Raw genomic sequence first — 23,011 nt, forward strand, 5'->3', positions numbered from 1 at the left:
GAGCACCAAGCAAACTTCTAGGTAGCACAAAGCCTGGAACAGAAAATGTTCTTGGCGGGTAGTTGTTGAAATCAGTTGGCATCTCCTCATGTGGGATGTTGACCCCCTTACCAGACCAGGTCCAAAACATTCACATGAAGGAAGTGGGGACGGGGATATGAGCAGTTTGCTTAGAGCTGCAAGAGCTCAGGGTAACGGGGAGACGGCTGCTGATGGTGGCCAGCTTTGGGAAGGCCAGGAGGGATTGGAACAAAATGGGATTTAATGAGAGAAAGACTCCACTGGGAGAGGGAAAGGAAGCCTTCTAATCGGGTATTCCCAGAGCCCAGTGCCAGTCCTGCCTGCGTCAGCATCACCCACAGCCTTCGTTGAAACTGCAAAGGTGGGAGCCCAACTGCACAACTCCTAATCAGAATCTCCCAGAACTAAGGAATTTGGCTCCCAAATTCCCTAGGTGGTTCTTACACTACCTGACACCTGAGAACAACTTTAACTAGAGATGTGACCGTGGAGATTTCATTCACATATAACTAGGACTATAGGCCTCGGTTTTCCCATCTGTCAAATGAAGCCATTGGACTTAATGATGTCAAAAATTCTCTCTAGGATTCTGCACTCTGTCTACACTTGCCTTCCACCTCCCAGATCAACTTTCTTTCCCTCATGTTCATGGGGTTTTTTTGGAAACCTAAACAAAGGAATCGACAAACAAGCTGTTGAGAAAGAAAAGAAGTTGAAAAAAACAATTGTAAAGCTGGGGTGTAACTCAACAGGTGAAATTCACCCCTGCATCCCAGCCTCACCCCTGCATCTCAGCTCTGAACCTCTGGTCAGGGGCAGCGAAGCCTCCCCAACCCAGCACTAGTCCTTACCCCTCAGTCCAGTTCCTTACTTAGTCTGTGTCCTGGAGCCTCCTGACTTCCCCGTTTCTCTGGGATCTGGGGTCTTGGCTTCGAACACTGGAATGTGTTGCTGGGCATCCTCTCCAAGTTGCCCGTCTGCCTAACAACCTGATCTTGCCAGATTATCTGTCAAAATCCCCAGTCACCAAGCGGTGTGCGTCATAGACAGACCTAGCTGACCTTGGAAAGACTCACTGCTCCTGAAAACTTCTCCCTGTGGCTGAAATCCTAGGGTCTGTTTGGCCTCTAATCTTACACATTTCTAATTCAGCCTCCCGGTAGCCAACTCAACCATGGTTCCAAACCATTCTGTGCATCTCAAAATTGTCTAGTTTTCATGAAGACTTCTGTTATCTTAGAGATGTACACATGTGTCCTTATTTCCATAGATTGCAGTCATAAATTACATATTAGCTAATATGGCAATTAAAATCCTAATCATGTTTAATATGAGAAGAGAAAAACCCCTCTGATTTATTAATTAATTAATTAATTAATTAATTTATTTATTAATTAAGAAGATACTGGCTGCTTTTGGGGCACGGGGAGGGACGATTGTGGTTTTGTGCGTGCGTGTGTATGTGTGTGTGTGTGTGCGCGCGCCATTTCAAATACTTTGTGAGACCAGGTGGAAGAAAAATAAATATGTGTTGTTTTGCATTAAGAAAATAACATGTTCGGAAATAACATTTAAAGCCTCTATGGGGCTCACTTTAAGGAACAGATTTTCAAAACTGCTTTAATCAAGCCTCTTTTTCTTGATTAAGCCCGTCACCACTTGGTTCAAAACACGGAACAGTCAATAGCTAGTCTGCCCACTTGCAATTATGATCTATGAAGTAAGTGAGCATAACTACAAATGCAGAAGAGGAAGCCAGGGTGTAAAATTCAGCCCTGAAGACTTGGGTGCTCTTCCTTCTCCTCCCGACCCCCCTTTCTCCCCCACACCATGCTGGGGCAGTTTTTATCTTAATAAGATTCTAATACAAGACCCTATTTTGAGGGCAGTAATTGGTTTAACGTCTTACTCCAGGATTATCCCATAAGAACCCTACAGGAGTTTAAGGTATTTAAATGCACATGGCCTTAAAGATGTACTAAGCTCCTAAATCTTGATCCCATCAAAGCCAGAGGCTTCTGTATCCTTAGATATAAAGAACCCTGGCAAGGAGGAGAAACCTGTGTTAACCAACAAACGGAAAGAAAAGATATGAGAAGTAAAAAGACTTCCTGGATCTAATTTATGAAAGGCAAACAGCTGTTGCCTTGTTTTCATATAATTTAGGAAAGGTACATAGCAGAAATAAGGGCAGAAGTTTAAGATAATGAAAGAGGTGCCGCACATAGGTTGGTCAGATCAAGAGTCTAATCTTAGCTCTGCCAATAACCTGATATGTGACTTTGATCATCCAGCACTAAGTCTTGAAACTTCAGTTTCTTCATCTCTAAAAGGATGGGCCTAGTGCACTAAGGTCCCAGCCTCAAAGGGGCTGGTCAGCCTCTTGGCTCATCTGCTCTGCTCCAAGTCTTCTTCTTGGAACTGACCCCATCTCTTCTGCACACCCTGTCCACACTGTTCCCAGTCGCTGCGGTGAGGACCCAGCCAGCCATGTGCATCCTGCAAACAGCTTATCAGACTGGGGGCAACCCAACTGTACGCTAGGCCAATGAGCCCCTTCCCTGGGGAATTAGGAAATGGGAGTAGGGGATGTGGAATGGGAGCTGTCATGGTGGCTTTTCCCCCGACCCGCCTCCCCCCCAGAAAGATAAAGCAAGCAAACAGAAATGCAGGCACTGTAACAGGGATGGGGTTTCTTTCAGGGGTGATGAAAATGTTCTGGAATTAGATAGTGATAATGGTTGTACATTTTTGGAAATATACTAAAAACCAGACTATACACTTTAAAAAATGAACTTTATGGTACATGAATTATATGAATTATATCTCAATTTTTTTAATTTAAAAATTTATATAAGGGGGGGGTCTGGATTTCTTGCTTTTCTACAACCTCCGTGCCCCATGCCTACCAACAAATTTTGTATCTTGTAACAACTACCTCTTTTTGCTTAAACAAGTGACTTTCAGTCCGGTGAAAACAAATGAGTTCCAATGAATGTATCCCTAATATCCAATGTTATAAATTAACAGCTGTAATTAAGAGAAAAAATTTCTCTTTCAATTCAAATTTAAGTTGCAACGAGGTTCTGGTTTAAAACTTCAGGGACACTTGGGTGGCTCAGTGGGTTAAGCCTCTGCCTTCAGCTCAGGTCATGATCTCAGGGTCCTGGGATCAAGCCCTGCATCGGGCTCTCTGCTCAGCAGGGAGCCTGCTTCCCCATTTCTCTCTGCCTGCCCCTCTGCCTACTTGTGATCTCTCTGTCAAATAAATAAATAAAATCTTTTAAAAAATAAAATGAAATAAAAAAATAAAAACTAAAACAAAAACCAGGAAGGATAACACCCTTCGCCAACACTTGTCAGAGCATACTCCTCAAAACACTAGTCCATCATACCTCAAGAGGGGAAAAATATGAACACAGTCAAAGAAGCTGGAAAACGTCATCTGCTACATGTCCTCCTTGTAGAACTGGATTACATAATAGCATATTTAACTTGTGATGAACTTAACATTGTTCAACAAAACATTCTCCCAGCTTATTTCGCCCCATTAGCCTTTTCCCTGATAGTCCACCTATTAATAATATGAGGGACATGGAACACACTTTGGGAAATGCTGTCCTAACCCAATCATGGACACATTCCAGTCATATCTATAGAGATCCACTGGGTAAAGGGTAGAATTCAGACAACTATCAAGATGATTCTATCCTAAATAAGGCTTTTATTTTACTTTGATATTTCCTCAGTGTTCACCTGAGTCATTAAATAACTATGGCTTTGCTTACCATAGCATTTCATTTAAAATAGATAAAAAATCTTTTATGTATACATACAAAAAGGAAAATGAAAACGTGGTTTGGGGCCCAGTTTTTCTCTTTAATCAACAGCACTTACCTTGATGTGAAACTCCAGGTTTTCATCCATGGAATAGATGTGGTCAAAGATGTCATGTGCAATCCTTGGGATGATCCCCATGAGTTGAGGGTCATGTAGCTTCCCCTAGTGAGGAAAAAAACAAGCACAGGCAGCTAGAGTGCCAGGAAACATGTGGAAGAGAGAAGGAACCAAGCTGGGTTTCATAACAGAACTCCATGGAAGAGGGAGCGCACACACACACACACACACACACACACACACACAGAGTCAGATCCTTGGAGGTCCCCCTGACGTGCCAACAGCCCAAAAGCTCATGAAAATAACTCACCGTGTTCCTTTTCACCCAGTAGAAGGGAGCTTGTTCTGTCAGGTTCTAGGTCTTGAAAATATTTTTTCCAGCTGCCACTCAGGACAGCAAATCATTGTATGTAGTGAGAGTGTGGTAAGAAGGAGGGAAGGAAGACAGGAGGAGGTCTGGGATTATATGGGGACTATCACATACTAAATGTGGGTTTTGTTTTGAAATTTTTACAAACTGATCCAAATGTATAAGTCCAAATTAATTTGCCTTAATAAAGCCAACTTGAGAGCTGATAGACATTGATAGACTGATAGTCATCATTGCTCAAAAATTTAACAATAATTATTCTAGGAATACCTTCAGTATCACCTCACAAACCAATCAAGAAAAGCCATTTTATCAATTTCTTAAAAATCTGTAATTCCCAGCCCAAAATGTTACAAAAATTTTTTAGCTGGTTTCTTTTTAAATTTCTAATATTTAAATTTACTTGTAAGATGTTCTCTTATTCTTTTATCCCCCTTTTTTCTACCAAAGAGGCCCAGCCCTCCCTGCCCCATGCAGCCAGCAACCATCCTCCAACCCTAAGGGATTTGAGGGATATTTCATCTAAGGGATGAAGGTATAGATGAATTTTTCTGTGATTTGAGTTCTATCACTAAATCCATTTTTAAAGATCCAGATTTGCTGCTTCTGAAGACTTTCAAAAAAATATGCCATGATATCTGAAAGCAATTCCCAAACAAGAGCTCTAGAAGTATTTAAACAGCAGCCTCAGCAAGGACTTCCAGAGACCCTTCCTCACTCCCATGCTCCAAGTTCTGTCCTGTTCCCTGTTAAACTACACATCAATGCACAAACATGAAGTCTGCAGGCCTAAAGTAATCATTGGCAAGAAGAGTCTTCAGAAAGTTCTAAAACTCTAGGATCTTCAGAAAGTTCTAAACTCTAGGAAAAATGGAACTGGAAGAAAAGTACAAAACCCATTTACTCTTCTCTCACCAAACTTTACCAACACTATGACTCACACCCTTGTTCTAAAATCTGCCCCACACCTGGAAGATCTGCTTTGTTTTCCTCAGTGAGATCTTCTGTATCCTCTGGGGGTTCACCACATAGTGCCTCTCTGACAGGTTGACTCTGAAGCCAACAATCTGAATTACCAAAAGCAAGAAATCATGTGGACTTGGGTGCTAAGCACTTTCTGGTTCTGAATCCTCCTTTGCACACCTGATCCACCTTCCACTCTTTTGAAAGCAAGAGAAAAGCTGAATTTAGATATATCTGGGCCCTGGCAAAGCTCTTTCACCTGAGAATGCCCTCGAATGCTAAGGATCCTAAATCCTGTGATGTGTTTATATGGCTTTTTGATGGTACAGCCCCTGAAGGCAAGATGGCCAGTGCATATATATATTTCTTCCATTGCTTATGACGCTAAGTACGGTGTCTCCTACATCGAATTATTGTAGAAGTTAAATTAAGCAGTATAGATAGAGGGTTAGAAATGATAAATATTAGCATTATATTATTCAGCTCAAATCAGGTTCTCATTAAGCAGTCGTCAAGGTTTATTTGACCTGAAGAGTCTGAAAATACATTTCTATCCTAGGCCATGACTAGACATCTCAGGAAAACAGCCCTCAATGACTGAGACTCAGAGTCTCTCAAATGTTGGTAAGCTTACTTCTCATAGGCCATTGTAAACATAAAATATTGGGCCCCACAGGCTCAGGACTGTGTAAATTGCTGACAGAAATGACATGGACTGTGAAAACACAGATCTCTGTCTAGTCAAATGTTGCGATACCACTGGGCCAATCCAGCTTGGAGATCTGAGGAGTGGCCCGCATGTTCCCCACAGAACCCTTCAATAATCCATCATAATCCTTTAGCTTCTACTCAATGGTCCACAGACAAAGAAAGATGAGAGATAACCCAAAAGTCATTTATAAATGACTCAAATCTGTTTCCCTAGATGCTTTCCCTTCCAAAAGATTTATCTTTCAATTGATTCCTAGCTTATACAAATACTGGCATCCCTTTGTTTGTTTTTGTCAGGGTAAGAACCAAGGCAGAACCAGGAATGAGTCTGGGACACTCCCTGTGTTGTTTCCCTGAAGCCCACACCCAAAAATCACATGAAAGGGCAGCACATGTGTATTTGGAGAAGGCATAAGGATACCTCCCATTCCCACAGAAGTACGACTAGAATCTAGTCATAGAAGTCATAGAAGTACTACTCAAATCTACCACAAGTTTCCAGGCTGGGATGCCTGATCTAGCTCATAAACCCAAGAGTGGTGAAAACTGAGCCTTTATGTTCAGTAAACTGAGCCTGTCAAGACAGTGTGTGTGTGTGTGTGTGTGTGGTATACGTGGTGTACGGAGTGGATGTGTGTGATGTATGTAGTATGTGGGGGTGAGTGGTGTTGGGGAGAGTGTTGATGTGTGTGTTATGTATGTATGAGATAGTCAGGTGTTTCATAAAGGTCTTCGCTCCTTCTTGCAAATAAAATATGCATCTACACATACGCAGTAGTCACCTTAGGCAATGAAAGGTGGTAAAAAAGCAGAGAGCTGTGGAAATTCAGAGCACAGGAGAGTCCTTTCCAGGTGGGGTGGTATGGGATGGCTTTGTTGAGAGACGACAAATCTTGAGAGAAGAGGAAGATGAGGATGGGCAAAGGCAATGCAGCAGGGGTCCTGAGAGGACAGCAATGGCCCAGGAAGTGAAGAATACTAACCAAGGCTCCCTTCCAGAGAGCCAGGGCAATTTCAATTGGCTGAAGGATTGGGATAGATTTGGGTAGCAAAGGAACGTCCCACTTCATCATCCTCTTTTCTCTCAGAAAACAAAAAGAACATTTTTATACTTGTATCCTACATAATCCTCTTCAAAAACTTCTCCCACTTCTGAATGTGGCCTTCTCGGGGTACATGAAAGAAGAAACCAGATGCAGGCCATCAGCCTCAGAACAAGACTCCCTTTGTTCTAGCCCCAGGTGCCTCCTCAACCTCCCAAGCAGGACAGTTTCCTGAAACACTTAAGATGGGAAAGCAGGCAGCCTGTCAGCTCACACGAGCACCAATGCACTCGGACAGGCTCATTAAAAATCACTTGGCAGGCTCAGCTCAGCAGTGGGGGGGTTGCACCATTCCATGGGCTCCAGGTGTCCCTTCGGGCAGAAGGAAAAACAGCGTGTCTCCATCCATCTAAATCTGTGCCAAAGAGGGCCACAAAGCAAAGCCCAAGGCCCACAGAAGCTCTTCCCAGCACCACAGGCCAAACAAAGGTCCAGCCCTCTCTTCTCCGTACAGTCGGCACCCGCAGCAGCCCTCCTCCCACCCAGCGCTGGAACACTGGCCGCACACGCCAGGGCCCAGCTCATGCCGGTCTCCTACCAAGCCTGGCATCAGTGTTTCCTATTTTTACTGAGAATCCACCTTAAATGCTGCATCTTCAGAATTTCATCTTTCCAGTTTTACGTAGGCTTATCTGTTTGTTCTACTCAATAGAAGGTAATGGAACCACCATTGGATGTCAGACCAAAAATGAGGGGATTAAAATGAAAAACAGCTTTAAAATGTGAGAGCTCTGTCCATTCAGGGAGTTGACATCCCCTTCCAAAAGCCTTTGAAAGATCACAATGTGTAATTCCAAATACATAAAATCCGTTCAGATGGTGCAAGCCCTGCAGGGTTTTGTTTTTTATGTTTTGTTTTGATTTGTTTTTTTAATTTAATTGCATTCCGGGGTCCTGGATTTCTCGGTCTCCCACAGTCTCTACAACTTCAGCTCGGGGCTTCTCTTTTCCTCTAAAATCTCTTCAATCTATAATCACTGGATAGAAAGAACCAGACTAAGTGTGTGTGTTGGGAAGGGGGGCGGTCTAGGAAAGGGCTCCCAACCCATTCCTTCCTTCTAGGATCTTCAGAAGTCATAGTAAAGAAAAGTACCCCTTGCAATCAACCTTTTAAAACTGATGTGGATGAAAAAACTACAAAATCTGAATAAATCTACTGTGAGAGTAACCTGCACAGAAGCCAGTTCCCCTAAGGTCCCCAGCTGAGCATGCTGCAGGCCTCATAAGGCTCATGCTGTGTGAGACGCCCAGGGCTCCCAGTGCCCTCATTTAACAAAACACCTCCTATTTCCATTTTAAAGAGCTGGCATTTGTCTTTGCCATCTCCTTACACCCACGGATTCACCCCTCCCCAACATACATACACACACACACACACACACACACACACACACACACCACAAACTATGATTTTACTCTGGGGACAGGTCTCTCCTTTGATGGTTTACATTTTAAATTTCTGACATACAGCAAATAACTGTATTTTCCAAAGATGAATTAATCCCAAAGCTAAAAAGGTCACTCTTATAAACAGTCCCTATGATTTGGGGGATTGTAACTATCGCATTTTCTGTTGTTATTTTGTATATTGTTCGGTAATGTTTCAAAAACCTAGAGACTGACGGACATCGTCGTGAGATGCGCTGCACACACACCACCCCCCCATGCCTTATGGCCTATGAAGGAGCTTTTGTCATGGCTACTGGAGTTGCTGGTACTTGGGAAATACAGAACTGCAACTTTGCTAGTGCCTGGAAGGTTAAGTGTTTGGGGCCCAGTAAGAGAGGCAGGCAAGAGGATGTGCCTGCATCTCCAAGGGGTATTGCATGAGAACATGAGATGCAGAGAAGAGCGTGACCAAGGCTCAGGTGTCAGAGAACGGTCCTGCTCCGCCCAGAAGCAGTGGTAAACAAATTTCATGCTTCCTTTAATCTGTGAGATCTCGGAGCCACTGTCCCCCATTCCCCCCAACGAATGGTTGAAAGTGAGTCAACACAACAGAAATAAGATCCCCCAGAGTCACAGGCACACTTAGAATCGGTGTGAGCAGAACATCAGAGCCCCAGGGGTTTTAGCCTTGTGTCTTTGAAATCTCCTCTTCAATAGGAATGATTCATAAGCTAAACCGATTCTGCAGCAGACGTCTCTCAGTAACATTCCCAGGAGGGTACTGTCAATGAAAATCGTAAACTTGGAAGGATCAAGGATTCATCTTACCCTGCTGCTTGTAAGCTGAGTTCCCCAAACTTCCTCTGCACAGTGTCTTATAATAACCACTCTTCTACTTCTGCTCACCTGTCAGGCGGGCCCAGCCTAGAGAAGAGTATCCGGCCCTGAAGGGCTTACAGGAGGCCATGGCGAAAAGCAGGAAAAGAAGAGGTAAAGGGGCCAATTTTATCTGTAGCTGTGTCTTGTCTGGAAGACAGCCTGGAAGACAGCTGCAGGCTCCACAGCCAACACTCTGAGCTGGGCTCACACCTTCACACCCCCACAGAGGTCAGGTGTGCACACTAATGACAGAGGAGGCTGCAAGCTAGTTCCTACTGTGCATGCAGGGGGCTGGGGTACACTGGATGGCCCAACCCACACACAGGGTTGGCCACGGTCACCTCGAGGCTATCAATTTAACAAGTGTTTTATCAAACCCCTCCTAGAGGAACAGCCACTGTTCCATGCACTAGAAACTTGAATAAACAGGTGAACAAGACGATGATGTCTGTGCTAGTGATGCCTACGCTTTATAGGATGCTGAAATTTTGCTTAGTTGTAGGATCTTTAGAATTTTCAGCCAAATTTGGAAGCTTAAAATTGTGTGAAATCATCCCATTTTAAGCACTGCCTGCAATTAAAAAATACATATAATAATAATAATTTTTTTTTAAATATAAAAACACAAGGTGTGCAGGCAGAATAAAAATATGTCTCTGGGCTGAATTTGGTCCATAAGCCAACTTCTTTGCATCTCTGTCCTATGGTTTTTTATTTCCTCTGAGGAAATTCACCTCCCTAGAGTGGCCCTTCTTAGCATAAATGATTCTCACAGCAGACTTTCTCAGTGAGATTAGCGCTGCAGTCCATAAGGATACTCACACCACTGTTTAGCTTACTGATGACTATTTTAAAAGAATGTACTATTACCATTTTGAGAGCGCCACCAACAAAGGATTTTCTTTGAAATTCTGAACTCCTGGGATTTTATTATCATTATTTTGAAACTCCACAATGCCAAAATGAATTGGTCAGACATGACCGGTCCCTTTACCGTCTCTCGCTTCACAGTCAGGGGGCTGCAGGCACCCGACTGTGGTTGGTCGTACAGAGCTACTGAGCCACCCGCGAGGATGCTTCCCATCAGGCTGCAATCGTACCTCCATGGTGTGCGTCTTTCCTGATGAGGTCTGTCCATAGGCAAAAATCGTCCCATTGTAACCTTCAAGGACATCTGCAGGCAAGAAAAAGAAATTAAAATTAACTCATTACTTTGATCGTACGCTTGTGTTGGTTCCATATTTTAAAATTACATATTCCAAATGGCCCATCTCATTTTTCACACAAATGATGTATTTCAACTACATTTGCATTTTAAGTAGAATTGTGAGATAAAAGCAGAAATGAAGGCCTCCACTGTTCCCCAAATAAGAAATGTAGTCACATTCCTACAGAATATATTAATGAAGAGGCAAAAAAAAAAGAAAGACATAGACACTCTCTCCCAGTAACATCAATATTAAGACAGATATCGAACAGTAGTACACTTCCTTTTCAGCAGAAAGATACTCAAGTTTTCTTCTCTAAATTGATCTCCTGAGATCAGTTGGAGGAAGAAAAACATTATCAGTGTCCTGACTCTCTGGAGTGAGGTATAGAATAGAATTTCTTTCCCAAAGATCTGATTTGGGTCAGGTGAAATGCCGGCGCAGGCGAGCTCCTGGGGGAGGTTTTTCAGGAAGGCGGCCCGGAGCCCCTTGAGAACGGAGCTAGTCCAGAGCTGGGGAGAAGGACAGGGCCCCACTCTGTAAACCCAGCCACACGGGGACAATCCGATCAGCCCAGAAACGCCGGGGCCCTCAAAGTTAAGGCCTCTGTTTTTTCAGTGATGGTGCTGGCAGGATGGCCGAGGCCCATCAGCATCGGGAATTTCTTTTAATTACACAATGAGCACACTGTGCAAAGCCCCCCACTCGGCAGGCCGGCTTCCATTTCACACAGGGACAAGGGGAAGCATGCGGACAGACGCTGCTCCGCACTGGAGCTTATCTGTGGGAATTCCTTCAAAGCAGCTGAGGTGATTAAAATATATTTAGCACTCGTTTCCCTCAGTCCTCCTTCATCTGCATCAAATCACCGAAAGGTAAATAGTACATGATTAATATCCCTGACCCAACAGCTGTACATAAGGGAATGAAGTCTCATTCCTGAAAGGGCAGTGGGGGCGATAAGAAATGTACTCACATTCTTACAGAATATGTTAATGAAGAGGCAAAAAAAAGTGGCAATTCCCTTCACCACCTCTCTGAGGAACCCCCTACTGAGGTGTCCTCTTCAGGGCCCCTGGCTCCTTCCCTCATCAGGCCAGGCCACCAGCTCCAGCTAGTTCAGGTCCTGATTAGGCTGGTTGGTTGGTGGTTTTGATCTCTCCAAATTTCATAATGCCAGTTAATTTGTGTTGTTTTGTTAGCTTTTCTAAAAATTTTTTCAATTTACATGTTATTGATCTGAGGTTACTGGAGTGTGCACTGGGGTCAGAAAAGAAAGTGGGATTTTCCTTAAGGAAGCTAAAAAAGAGAGAGAGAGAGAGAGAAATTCAGCAGCAGAATTTTTTTTTTTTTTAAATCTTAGCAGCCCTCCAGAGTTTGTGTCAAGCTATATTGAGAGAGAGGAGGGAGAGAGAGAATGTTCACACATATCAAACTTCTGGTAATGGTTTCCTTGGGAACAGAAGCAAAAACTTGAAGACCACAATGTAAGGGTTGGGGGTTCAAGCTTCAGTTTTCACAGAAATGCCAACTTGCTCAGAGAACAGATTCAGAGTGGAGAGCCTCTAAATAGCCATGAATGCAACATGCTTTGAGGGACACAAAGAAAGAGGCTCCCATCCTGCGGGTGTACCTTTAAAATTCTATATTCGTGATATAAACAGCTCTGGGCAGTTGGAATGCTAGCCACAATCACAGCACTAAAGCTTCTGTTTATCAGAAATCAAACATCTCCCCCTAAACACCTACACCTCCCGGTGTAGGAGGCACTCTGGGACATACCAGCCCAGGCATTATTAGATCAGGGGTAAGGAGGCCACGGCCAAGGGTCCAGCTCCCTCTGCTCCCCCTCAGAGGCCGCCGGCGACCCTGCAAGTGCACATGCACACAGAAGGGGGCGCTGAGCAACGTGCCACGCCCTAAAGAAAAGCCAGCTCAGAGTCAGTGCCCCACGGACAAGAGAAAACCTGGCACGTTTCCTCTAATGCCACCAAGCAGTGTGGCCGGTGCACCTAAATTAGGCACCCCTGGACGGGGTCCACACCTCTAAACCCAACTTCCCTGGGCAGAATGCACAATCCTACTAACTCCTAGTTAGCTGCTGCTCCCAGGACTCCTGCAGGGTGAGGCCTGGGACACACACGGGAAAACAAGAGCTCAGGGAGAGCACTACTTGTCTTAGGGCAGGGAGCCAAGGAACACAGGAGGCGCTACTTGGAGAATCCTTGACTGTTTGTTGCTGCTATTTCAACACGGAGTGCAACTATTATTATTTTTTTTTTTTAAAGGAAAAGAGAGTACATAAAACTCCATCAGAACAAATGCTGCTTAGTCTTTAAAGTACTATTTACAGTCATGTTGCAATTAATTCATTGTTGCAGAACCTATCTCTAGTGCTCAAGGTTGAACAGAGCCGATGCCTTCTTTCAACTCAACTGTGACTTAAATGGTTATTTAAAAAAAAAAGATAGAAAAAGCTCTTTGAATCCAATGTTCTCAATTTTCTTCCAAACTCAAGGTTGTAGGGCCAGTGTGTTTACCCGGTCTATGTCTGATTATCAGGGGAGAGGAGAGGCAGGAGGGAAAGTGAGAGCACACTGTGCATTTGGGTTGGACCGCTGAGGTGGAGGAGGCCGGAGCACACGCCCAGGAAGGCAGGATGGAAGAGCGGCACGATGAGCCGATGAGCCACCCAGCACCCCCACCCAACCCTGATGGAAACAGCCCACAAAAAGGCACTTTCATCACACTGAATGACAGTTCCTGGGCCCAAGGAAAGCATTTGTTTCAGAGCCTCTCCCGTAGCAGAATGACGGTTTCTGAGCACCAGCCGCAGAGCCAGGAACCAGCCAGACAGAACCTTGCTTTGTGATGGGCTCTGGCGTGATATGACCTCAGCTCACACCACAAAGCTAGTGGCACCCACAAACACAGCACACATCTATCCGGCAGCCAAGCAAACCCAAAGAGAGGTTCTGCAGCAGGTGGGAAGAGCCTTCTCACCTCCAGAGAGGGGGGCGAAACTTGAAAATACTTCTCGCCTCTTGCTATAGACTTCAGAAGCCAGTTTTCCACCCTAGATTTTGCTAGTTCTGAGTCCAGATCTTCCTAGAGCAGAAGAGTTACTTGTACTCTTGGGTAAGAATTTGAGGATGTAATCATACAAGTTCCTGAGAAGGCATGGCCTCGTACCAACTCCCCAAATGAAACGGTGGCCTGTCAGTGGCAATAGTGACAGACAAGTCATCCCTGCCTTGGAGCCCTAAGTCTCTGGCTGTCCAACAAACTACTCAAGTAGGCATATGCCTCAAGGCAGCCCTGCTGAACACTAGTGGCAAACCAGAATGGTGGGCCAGCCAGTCTGAAGGGAAGGGCATCTTCAGAATGGACATGCATCTCACTGTTGGGAGACAGGCAGGGCCCCCCGAAGGCCACCTGCCACAATCTCTCCCTCTCTCTCCTCTCCCCTTTTCCCGTGGCCATTCCTATCCCTGTCCTTTTGCAATGCTTGGTTAATAGTCCATGTGGCCTGATAGAAAAGTAACAACTCATAAATTGTTACTAAATGCTCATTATGAGCTCTCCAGAAAAGTGGGAGAAGAAGAGTGTAGAAAAATTCAAGGAAGACCGGCAAAACTCAGGCTCAAATTCCAGCCTCACCAACCCCTAACTGACCTGGGCAAGTCATCTAAGTTCAAATGCCTCTTTAGTACAATGGAACCAATAATGCCCATACCTCATAAAATTGTTGAGACTTAAAATATGATAACATACGTAAAGTACATAGATGGTGCCTGACAGATAATGCTACCCAAATAGATATACTTCTTCTTAAGAGTCACATATAATATAATAAAACATATTTATAGTATCCTGAGCCTGAAACTTGTCAGTGAATCCACATTGCCTGGAGGATAAAACCCATCCATCTCCACCAAACTCTGATCTAGCCTATCTTTTTAAGTTCTGGCCCCCCAGTACCTTGTAACACTCTAAGTTGCCCAAACAAGCCATATAATCTGTGTCTTATGATTTTGCTGTTCCTTGTGCTTATACAGAATGTAGACATATTCTAGAGTCTACAGGACCCAACCCTTCCAAGAAGCCTTCCTTAATTCTCTAAACCTCATCCCCATTCACCAAAATCAGTCCCCCATGACTTCCTTCTGTGGTTCCACAGCATTCTGCACACAGCCAGTTTAAAGCATGTACTCCCCACAGGTACAAGAACTATGGGTGCCTCCGTCTCTTTCCCTATTCATGATTTCATGATGCTTTCTGCAGACAGTCTTTTTTTTTTTTTTTTAGATTTTGTTTATTTATTTGACAGACAGAGATCACAAGCAGGCAATAAGGCAGGCAGAGAGATAGAGGAAGGGAAGCAGGCTCCCTGCTGAGCAGAGAACCTGATTCAGTGCTCCCTCCCAGGACCCTGGGATCATGACCTGAGCCTAAGACAGAGGCTTTAACCCACTGAGCCACCCAGGCACCCCTGCAGACAGTCTTATATACCTTTATAACTCTAATCCCTAGCAGTGCTTACTCTACATGGTAAATACTATCTCTGCAAAAAGGAATGGGTAAAAGAAACAATCAAACAAACGAAGCCTAAAGAAATCAGATCTAGAAAACAAGGAACCACCTTCTCTAGCCCTGTACAGTCCACATCAAGTTAATTTGAAAGGCAAATGCCCAGAGTGACTTCTGTAGAGTGGGAAATAGTTCCTCGTACTTCAACAATAGCAAGCAGTAACCATGGTTTTTAATTCCTAGCGCGTCCACAGAAACCTTCCTATTTACCATGCTGAGAGTCACAAATCCTATAAGCTTTTCTGGAAGAAATGAAGAATTCTACATACTCTTTCAGACAACATTTTAGAAAAACACACACCAGACAAAGATGGGAATGTGGGAGGTACCAGAATTCTACAATCAAATGTTTGAAATATGTTTTGAAAAACCCAGTGAAGTTGAAGGGAATGAAAAAACCAAGAGAGAAAAAAGCTATCCAGTTAAAAGGAGTCTTCCTGATCTCAAAAACGTTAAGGGTTCAGAGAGCCTTGAAAGAAACGCTCGCCAGTCCACTACATTACCATGAATCGTGGGGGCTGCGGTAGCCTTCAGATGTTATCTGATTGAATTTCTGGCCTCTAGAAAAAGAGACCCCTACAGTGCCACCTTCCTTTCCTGATTTAAATAGGGCTTGTCATGGCAAAAGAAACCTCAGTTGTGGGCTGCCTGGATGGCTCAGTGGGTTAAGTGTCTGCCTTTGGCTCAGGTCACGGTCCCGGGGTCCTGGGATCAAGCCCCTGCGTCGGGCTCCCTGCTCAGCAGGAAGCCTGCTTCTCCCTCTCCTGCTCTTCCTGCTTGTGTTCCCTCTCTCACTGTGTCTCTCTATCTCTGTCAAATAAACAAATAAATAAAATCTTTTAAAAAAGAAAGAAAGAAAGAAAGAAACCTCAGCTGTACCTATTAACTATTCTAAGGAGTTTTTTCTTATACTTATGTGTTTTACCTTGCTGATGCATACATAACATGGCCACTTCCCCTCATGCTAGCCTCAGTGGATATTAAAAAAAGTTAAATTAGGCCTTCATCACCCCCCATTAGTTTCCTTTCAAGGAAGAAGAAAGAACTCTTTATTGTTACAAAATGAGTATGCTCACATTACATTTATAGCGTCTGAAAACTATCTGTTTATCATATCATGTCAGAGCCTAATGTTACCCTAAGTGGTTTTCTTTGTGGCTCACCATATATTGGGCCTCAAGTGACCCAGTTAGGTCACATCTTCACAAGAACTTTCCAAGGACTGCCTATTTCTGACATTTCATACTACAGAAAAACCCAAACACTGAAAGAGACCCAACTTCTCTAATAATGAAGACTGAAAGGTTATGATTGTTTGTTCATCATGGGATTTTTGAAAAAGGGAGTGCATCCATCTCTAATTACAACATCAACTTAGAGATGTGTTGAAATGGACCTCATGCTTGGCACAGCACGTGGTAAATACTATTTGGTTCTGATAATGGAAGGGGAGAGAAAAAGAAGGAAATTATGGCTCACATGTGATTAATCTTACTTTAATAAAAATAAGGAAGAGTCTGCTAATGGAGAGGAAGGAGGGTTGACTAGCAGCAAACTAGAACAACGCACTCCAAAGAGAGAGAAAACATTTTTAGACAGGAAGAGATCCAAGAGAAGAGAAGTAGAGAGAAGACAAATATTACCACCAAATATAGGCCCACAGTATTAATTCAAGAAGAGCCCAAATTCGGGCATGTTTTTCTCTTCTGTTTTCTGTATCATCTTCCTGTGAAGACCTTCAAAATCAATTGATGTCTGCAACAGGAACATGAATAACCGTACACCTCAGTGAGGAACATTACGTGCTGTCTCCCACGCAGGTGCCCAGGGTCAGAACTAATCGAACAGATGCACCCAGGGTTGGCTTTCAGGAATTTCAAATACTTAGGTTAGGCAGCTTCCAAAAACAAGCACGTCTTGCATGACAAGGTGCTTTTTGAATTCTGTTTTTGCTTTTTTGCTCTTTAAATCTACAGCTACCTACAAAGGTGGAAACATCAGGACATTTGAAAGCACAGGGGCCGTAGCATTCAGAGTTGAAGGTTAAGATATGAAGATGAAAAACAATGAAGCAGGAGATGCCCCTCAGCTCTGTCCAAATGGCGAGCTCCCCCAAGGCAAGCTCCAGCCTGCCCCTGATTTGAAAGGGCAAGGTAGAGCAATGTGTAAATTGCTTCATCTTCCTGCTGTTATTTTGACGCAGAACCTTCAGGGCCAAGGCCAGTCCCAGAGAAAAGGGCTGATCTCTGAGATGATTTTAGGCTTCAGGCTATCTATCTGGAGGAACAAATGTTGGTATCTGGGTGGAAAGGTGGAAAGTGGGTTAGACAGAAGTATGTTTAAGAAATTGCTGAGTAGCAAGAAGAGCTTGATAACCAACAAAGTAAGGTGATTTTATGATGCTGTAGAAAATTCCTTGATGCCCGAGAATTTTCCACGTGTAAGGCTTCTCCCTGAAGAGACAGATGCCCAAAATGAATCAGCCAAAAACAGACAACTGGAATACATATATTTTTGTCTCCTTCAAAGTAAAAAGGAGGTCTTATACCTACGGCAGTATTTTAAAACCATTACAGAAATAGTGTGACCATAGCTTTTAAGCTTCTAGGTGGCAGAATAACTCTGCCAAAAAGGTGACAAAAGAAATAAAGAAATTTCCTTGGCAAGGAAGTATAGAGAGGTGCGAGAATTTGCTTGACATCCTAGCAAATCAGAGTCAGAGCTCGGGCTACAATTCAGTGGTTCCAATTAGCAGGCCTCTGCTTATAGTCAAGGGACTTTGAGTCGTAGGCTGCAAATATCACTTAATGTTTTCAATTATTCTGAAAGGCTGGGGAGGAAATAAAGAAATAGCACTTACCTTTGACAATTTGCTTTGCACACGCATTGTAAACCTGCTCTTGGGTCGTGCTGGGAGGTAGCACTCTATCGAAGACATATGGCTTCCCTTGCTAAAAAAAGACGAAAGGAAAGGGCAGAGAAAACACATTAGAAGTTTAGGAATAAAAAGCACTAATAGTAATTAGACCACAGGCACTAAATCACAAACCCTTTCCGTACTAAGGCTAGGGAATTATTACATGCAAATCCACACGGACAATGGGCATATGTGCTTTGCATATTGAGAATCTGAGAAAGAAAAAAAAGGTTTGTTTTGTTCTTTTTTTTACTTAAAACACATTCTGATGAAAAGTGGGCTGAGGCTTCATTCATTCATTCATTTTGTGAGAGCTTCTTCTGAACCAGGGACTAGACTAGAGGCTAACCCAATCAGAAAACAGCGCAGCCTATAAAGCCTTCAATCAAGTGTGGCAGAAAGCTAATAAACAAGAAGGCAAACACCCGGGGAAATACAAAATGCCTAGGTACAAAATAATGGGACAGAGGGGATGACAGAGAGAGCAAAGCAGGCCTCTTTGAGGGAATGCCAGTTCAGTGGATCTTTAAAGGATCGCAGAAAGACAGAGGCAAGTGAAGAGCCATGGGAGAACAGAGCAGACCGAGCAGAGGTCTGAGCAGGTAGGAAGGGGTCTGGAGTGTTCAAGGAACCAGAGGGTGGCACAAAAAGAGGTGAGAAAGGAAATCAGGAGCCACTTAATATAGGGCACGGTTAGCCAAGAGAATGTGCTTGGATTTTATTCAATGGGAAGACAACATGATCAAATTTAAGAAGCTGCTCTTAATAGGAAGATATTGCTTTGTATCCCAAAGAATTCCAGTGTTTGCTTGATATGTATAAGTGATGCCTTAACTCAGTGGAGGCCTCCAAGTCACAGAGGGCCCTTCTGCACAATAAATCAAGTGACTTCCCCAGGTGTAAGATCTTGGGGATTGGTCTGATACTGGGCTATGTGCCGTTCAAGGCAGTAATGGTCAGAAGGGAACGGAAGCAGCTCTGTCCTGGTCTATGTGAGCCCTCACCCCCAACCACTCAACCTTCACCAAGGAATTATTGGGTGTTTATATGCCAGGTCTAGTTCTGAGGACCATGGAAAGTGGTAGCTGAGACAGACACAGCCGCTTCCCAGGGAGAACCACCCTTCTCAGCAGAGCCTTCTTCCCACCACCACCACCACCACCACCACCCGGACAAGGGGTGGTTCCCCCCCACCCCCTCCCACAGCCTGATCCACCCACGCAGCCCTTTATCTTCATTTCTCCCATTTCTCCCAAGTGGTTAGAGGGGCTGGCAGGAGAAGGGCAGGAAAGAGGAGAGCCCAGAGTCTCCTTCACCCTGACTGACCCTGTACATCCTACATGTGGCTTGGACACCAGGAAACTCTACCTTAGGACAGTCCTGCCAATGCCTCAAACCCAAAGACAAGGCTTGTTACATCCTATAATCTTCATACAGAGGTATGCAGCCATCAGACTGGCTTGGCGTTTTCCTCATTCATGACCATGGTGCTGCACATAGGGAAGGTCCTATGCTTCAGGCGTTGTTTGAGCTTTTAGTCTTTGAAAATGGGATTGAGCCAGCCAGATAAATGAGCTACTTCTAGTTTGGTCTTAGAAGAAATGGAGAATTTTGAGGTACCATAAAAAAACTTCTTCAAGTAGCCTCCATGCCCAACATGGGGCTTGAACTCACAACCCCAAGATCAAGATCTGAGCCAGAATCAAGAGTTGGGTACTTAATTGATTGAGCCACCCAGGTGCCCCAAGATTTTATTTCTATAAAAAGCAGCAGAATCAGACATCTTGTTAAAATTATGGAAAGGGATGGGGCGTCTGGATGGCTCAGTGGGTTAAGCCGCTGCCTTCGGCTCGGGTCATGATCTTGGGGTCCTGGGATCGAGTCCTGCATCGGGCTCTCTGCTCAGCAGGGAGCCTGCTTCCCTCTCTCTCTCTCTTCCTGCCTCTCTGTCTACTTGTGATCTCTCTCTGTCAAATAAATAAATAAAATCTTTAAAAAAAATTTTTTTAATTAAAAAAATAAAAAATAAATTATGGAAAGGGGTTATTTTCCAAAATTTTGTTCCCAGCAAGTCTCATTCCATTAGTGAACCAAGTATTTGATTGAATAACCAAGAGAATGTTTCTTACCCCTATCCATTGCCAACTATCAGCCCACTACATTCCTATTAGCCTTATCTATTCATAAAATTAACTAAATGTCAGTAAACGGTCAAAATAAACATGTACAGAGTTTGTGTAAGTATTTGTCATCCATTGAAACTTCTTGAAAGAAAATGTAGCTTTGCTTAATTTCAAACAAACCCATTATTTCTCCAAACTTGATAAGAATCACCAAAATAAACCATTTTGTTTCCAGAACAATCATGATTTGGGTTTTGGAGAACATGCACTTACTACAGCAGAAAAATGGCCTATTATTTGTAGCAAATTGTACAAAAAACAGAAGACCCCCCCAACTTTGCCCTTCTATCTAAATTGTTAGATGGAGTACATTATATATTCACTTGAAGAGAGACCGAAAGCAAGAAATCTCCATTACTCATTTAAATAATATCATTTATCAAGTGACAACCACACTACAACAATTTTCCATAAACTGAAGTTAACTCCCAAACAGAAACTGCCTTCGAGAAAAGAGAAAATTTAGAAAATGATTTGTTTTGAGGCTTTTCTCATCAGGACTGGAATATAAAGAAGTTAAAAACGTAAGTATTTTTGTCTTTTCATACACTGAGTTGGCTATATAGGCTTTTAAGTGAACCTTAGACTCCTGAAATTAAAATTGAGAATTAAAATTTAGTTACAGATTTTTTAAGAACTGATTTGTAGTCTCGTCATTCAAGCTATATATAAAACGGCCATTTAACAAAGCAAGAACAACAAATGACTCTTTGCTGCTTTGGTAATGGTACGAAAATCTCACAAACCCTAAAAAAGACTTCAGGAAACCCCCTCTCTCCTGGCCCCCAGGAAAAGAGAGTCTCCCTGTATCTGACCCCACTGTGGCTGACGGTTTCTGTGGACAAGCCTTGGGTGCTGCTCAGGCTGTCAATGAAAGTGCAGCTACGGAATACATCTTTCAATTAACGTTTTAATACGGGTGCTAAGTGCTAACAGTCGGAACTTAATGGTGAGGGCTCCGATTACTTCTGGAGACACTTTCCTTTCCAGGCACCTCGTCAGCACGTGGTTCTGCCATCTCTCTGGCTACTCTCTGCCAGAGTCCTTTGCTGGTGTCTCTTTCTGACTTCTAAACGACAACGTGTCCCAGACTCAGACACCTCAGCCTCCTCTCTGTCTACATTCTTGACCTTCATATAACTTAAATGAACATTTCAGGCTTCAAATCTCATCCATGCTCCAGATTCACATATTCAATCAGCCCCTGGAAATTTCCACCTAGATTCCATTAGCCATCGAAAGCTTAACTGACAAAAAATGAATCATGTCTGAGTAAGAGACCAAAATCATCAAGTGTGTCCCATAGATTCCATATCCCAAATATATCCCAAATGGATCACAACCTCAGCCCATGCTGCCATGGTTTCTCATCTGGACAGCAGTGATAGTCCCCTCACTGGTCTCCTTGACACCATTCTAGCTTCTAACAATCCAACTTTCACCTAGCAGCCAGAGTGAGCTTTCCAGAGCTATAAATCCGATGGTGTCAAATCCTCCCTTAAAAACCTCCAATGGCTTCTGTTACACGAGACCCTCTTCACCCGCACCTCCTGCATTCTCTGCCACCTACTACAGTGTAGCCCACTGGACTTCTTTATCCCTTGGCTCATTCGTCAGTGGATCCCCCGGCTCAGGGCCTTTGCTCTTCATTTCCTTCCCTTTCAAACTCTCTCAACGAGGGTTTTCACTGGCTCACCCGAAATCTTCGTTTGGTTGTCTCTTGATCACCCTGTAGATGTCCACTCCACTTCCTCCTCCTTTGAGGACTTCCGAGCTCCTCACATAAAGCAGCCCCACCCCCTGGCATCACTCTCTATCACATTAGCCTATTCAGTTTGCTTCATAGCAATTAGTGTGTGACCTATTCCCAACCAGTCAAATGAGCTACTACAATGAAAGCATTTAAGTAGCTACCACGGAAGCCATATACATCCCAAGAGCTCACTGCATGTAAGCAAACCTGCCGCAATTTATGAAAGGAATCTGAATAGAACACACACCCTGCATGTACATTACAACTAGAAATGAAATAATCTAGCTTTGCCACAAAAGCCTCCACAGACAGCAGCTAATTGCAAAGGAGCAGTCTAACTAAATAACTTTAACCAGGATCACGGGCAAAAAATAACAGCAGATGGTTCTTACATTTTTATAGTTAAAATTAAAAAAAAAAATCAAACCACTTCTTATCAAGTTGTTGAGAGCAAAGTATCCATGAACCATATGGCCTGCCTCTTAATTCACTTGACCCCTTACCCAACAACCGTTCTCCAGCCTGGAAGGCATATTACTCTGGGAGATGGAGGAAAGCAAAAGACCCACTTCAGCGTTTAGAAGATGAGCACCAGGAGGGATGTTAAGGAAACTGAAATTAATTACCCAAGAAGAGGTCATGAAGAAGTAATCTAATAATCATCTCTAAGACCAACCAAGGGTTGGGACCAAAGATTCCCAATGATTTGAATGATTTTTCTATTGTTACTAAGAAAGAAAAGAAAAGAAGGAAGGAAGGAAGGAAGGTTGAGGGAGGAAGGAAAAGAAAGGGGGGGAACCCTTAAATTTCCAGAGCAAGATTTAAACTCACTCTGTGGAATTATCTTTAGACACTGAGGGGTATTGTGAAGAGGAATAGATTTCTGAGAGCAATCATTAAGTCTCTGTGCCAGGTGACTGGCTTCATGCGACTTCCTTCCTGAAAATACAAGAGAAGACAAATTCTTTCAGCCTCTCTTGGCCACCTTCTCAGTGCTGTGTACCTGCACCGGCCACTATCTGCACCA

The 23,011-nt window shown here is 43.6% G+C and overlaps 1 protein-coding gene across 1 annotated transcript in view; it reads right to left on the bottom strand.

The window, feature by feature from the left end:
* The window catches only part of KIF5C (kinesin family member 5C), a 153,652-nt gene that overhangs the window by 82,626 nt on the left and 48,015 nt on the right, over positions 1–23,011 (bottom strand). Inside the window, exons 2-4 of the mRNA XM_059394320.1 lie at positions 17,992–18,082; positions 10,434–10,507; positions 3,919–4,023 (exon numbers count right to left, since the gene is read on the bottom strand). Of these exons, the coding sequence (XP_059250303.1) occupies positions 3,919–4,023; positions 10,434–10,507; positions 17,992–18,082 (270 nt within the window). The remainder of the gene's footprint in view (positions 1–3,918; positions 4,024–10,433; positions 10,508–17,991; positions 18,083–23,011) is intronic.

The sequence above is a fragment of the Mustela nigripes genome, chromosome 3, assembly GCF_022355385.1.
Source record: "Mustela nigripes isolate SB6536 chromosome 3, MUSNIG.SB6536, whole genome shotgun sequence".
Taxonomy (NCBI): Eukaryota; Metazoa; Chordata; class Mammalia; order Carnivora; family Mustelidae; genus Mustela; species Mustela nigripes.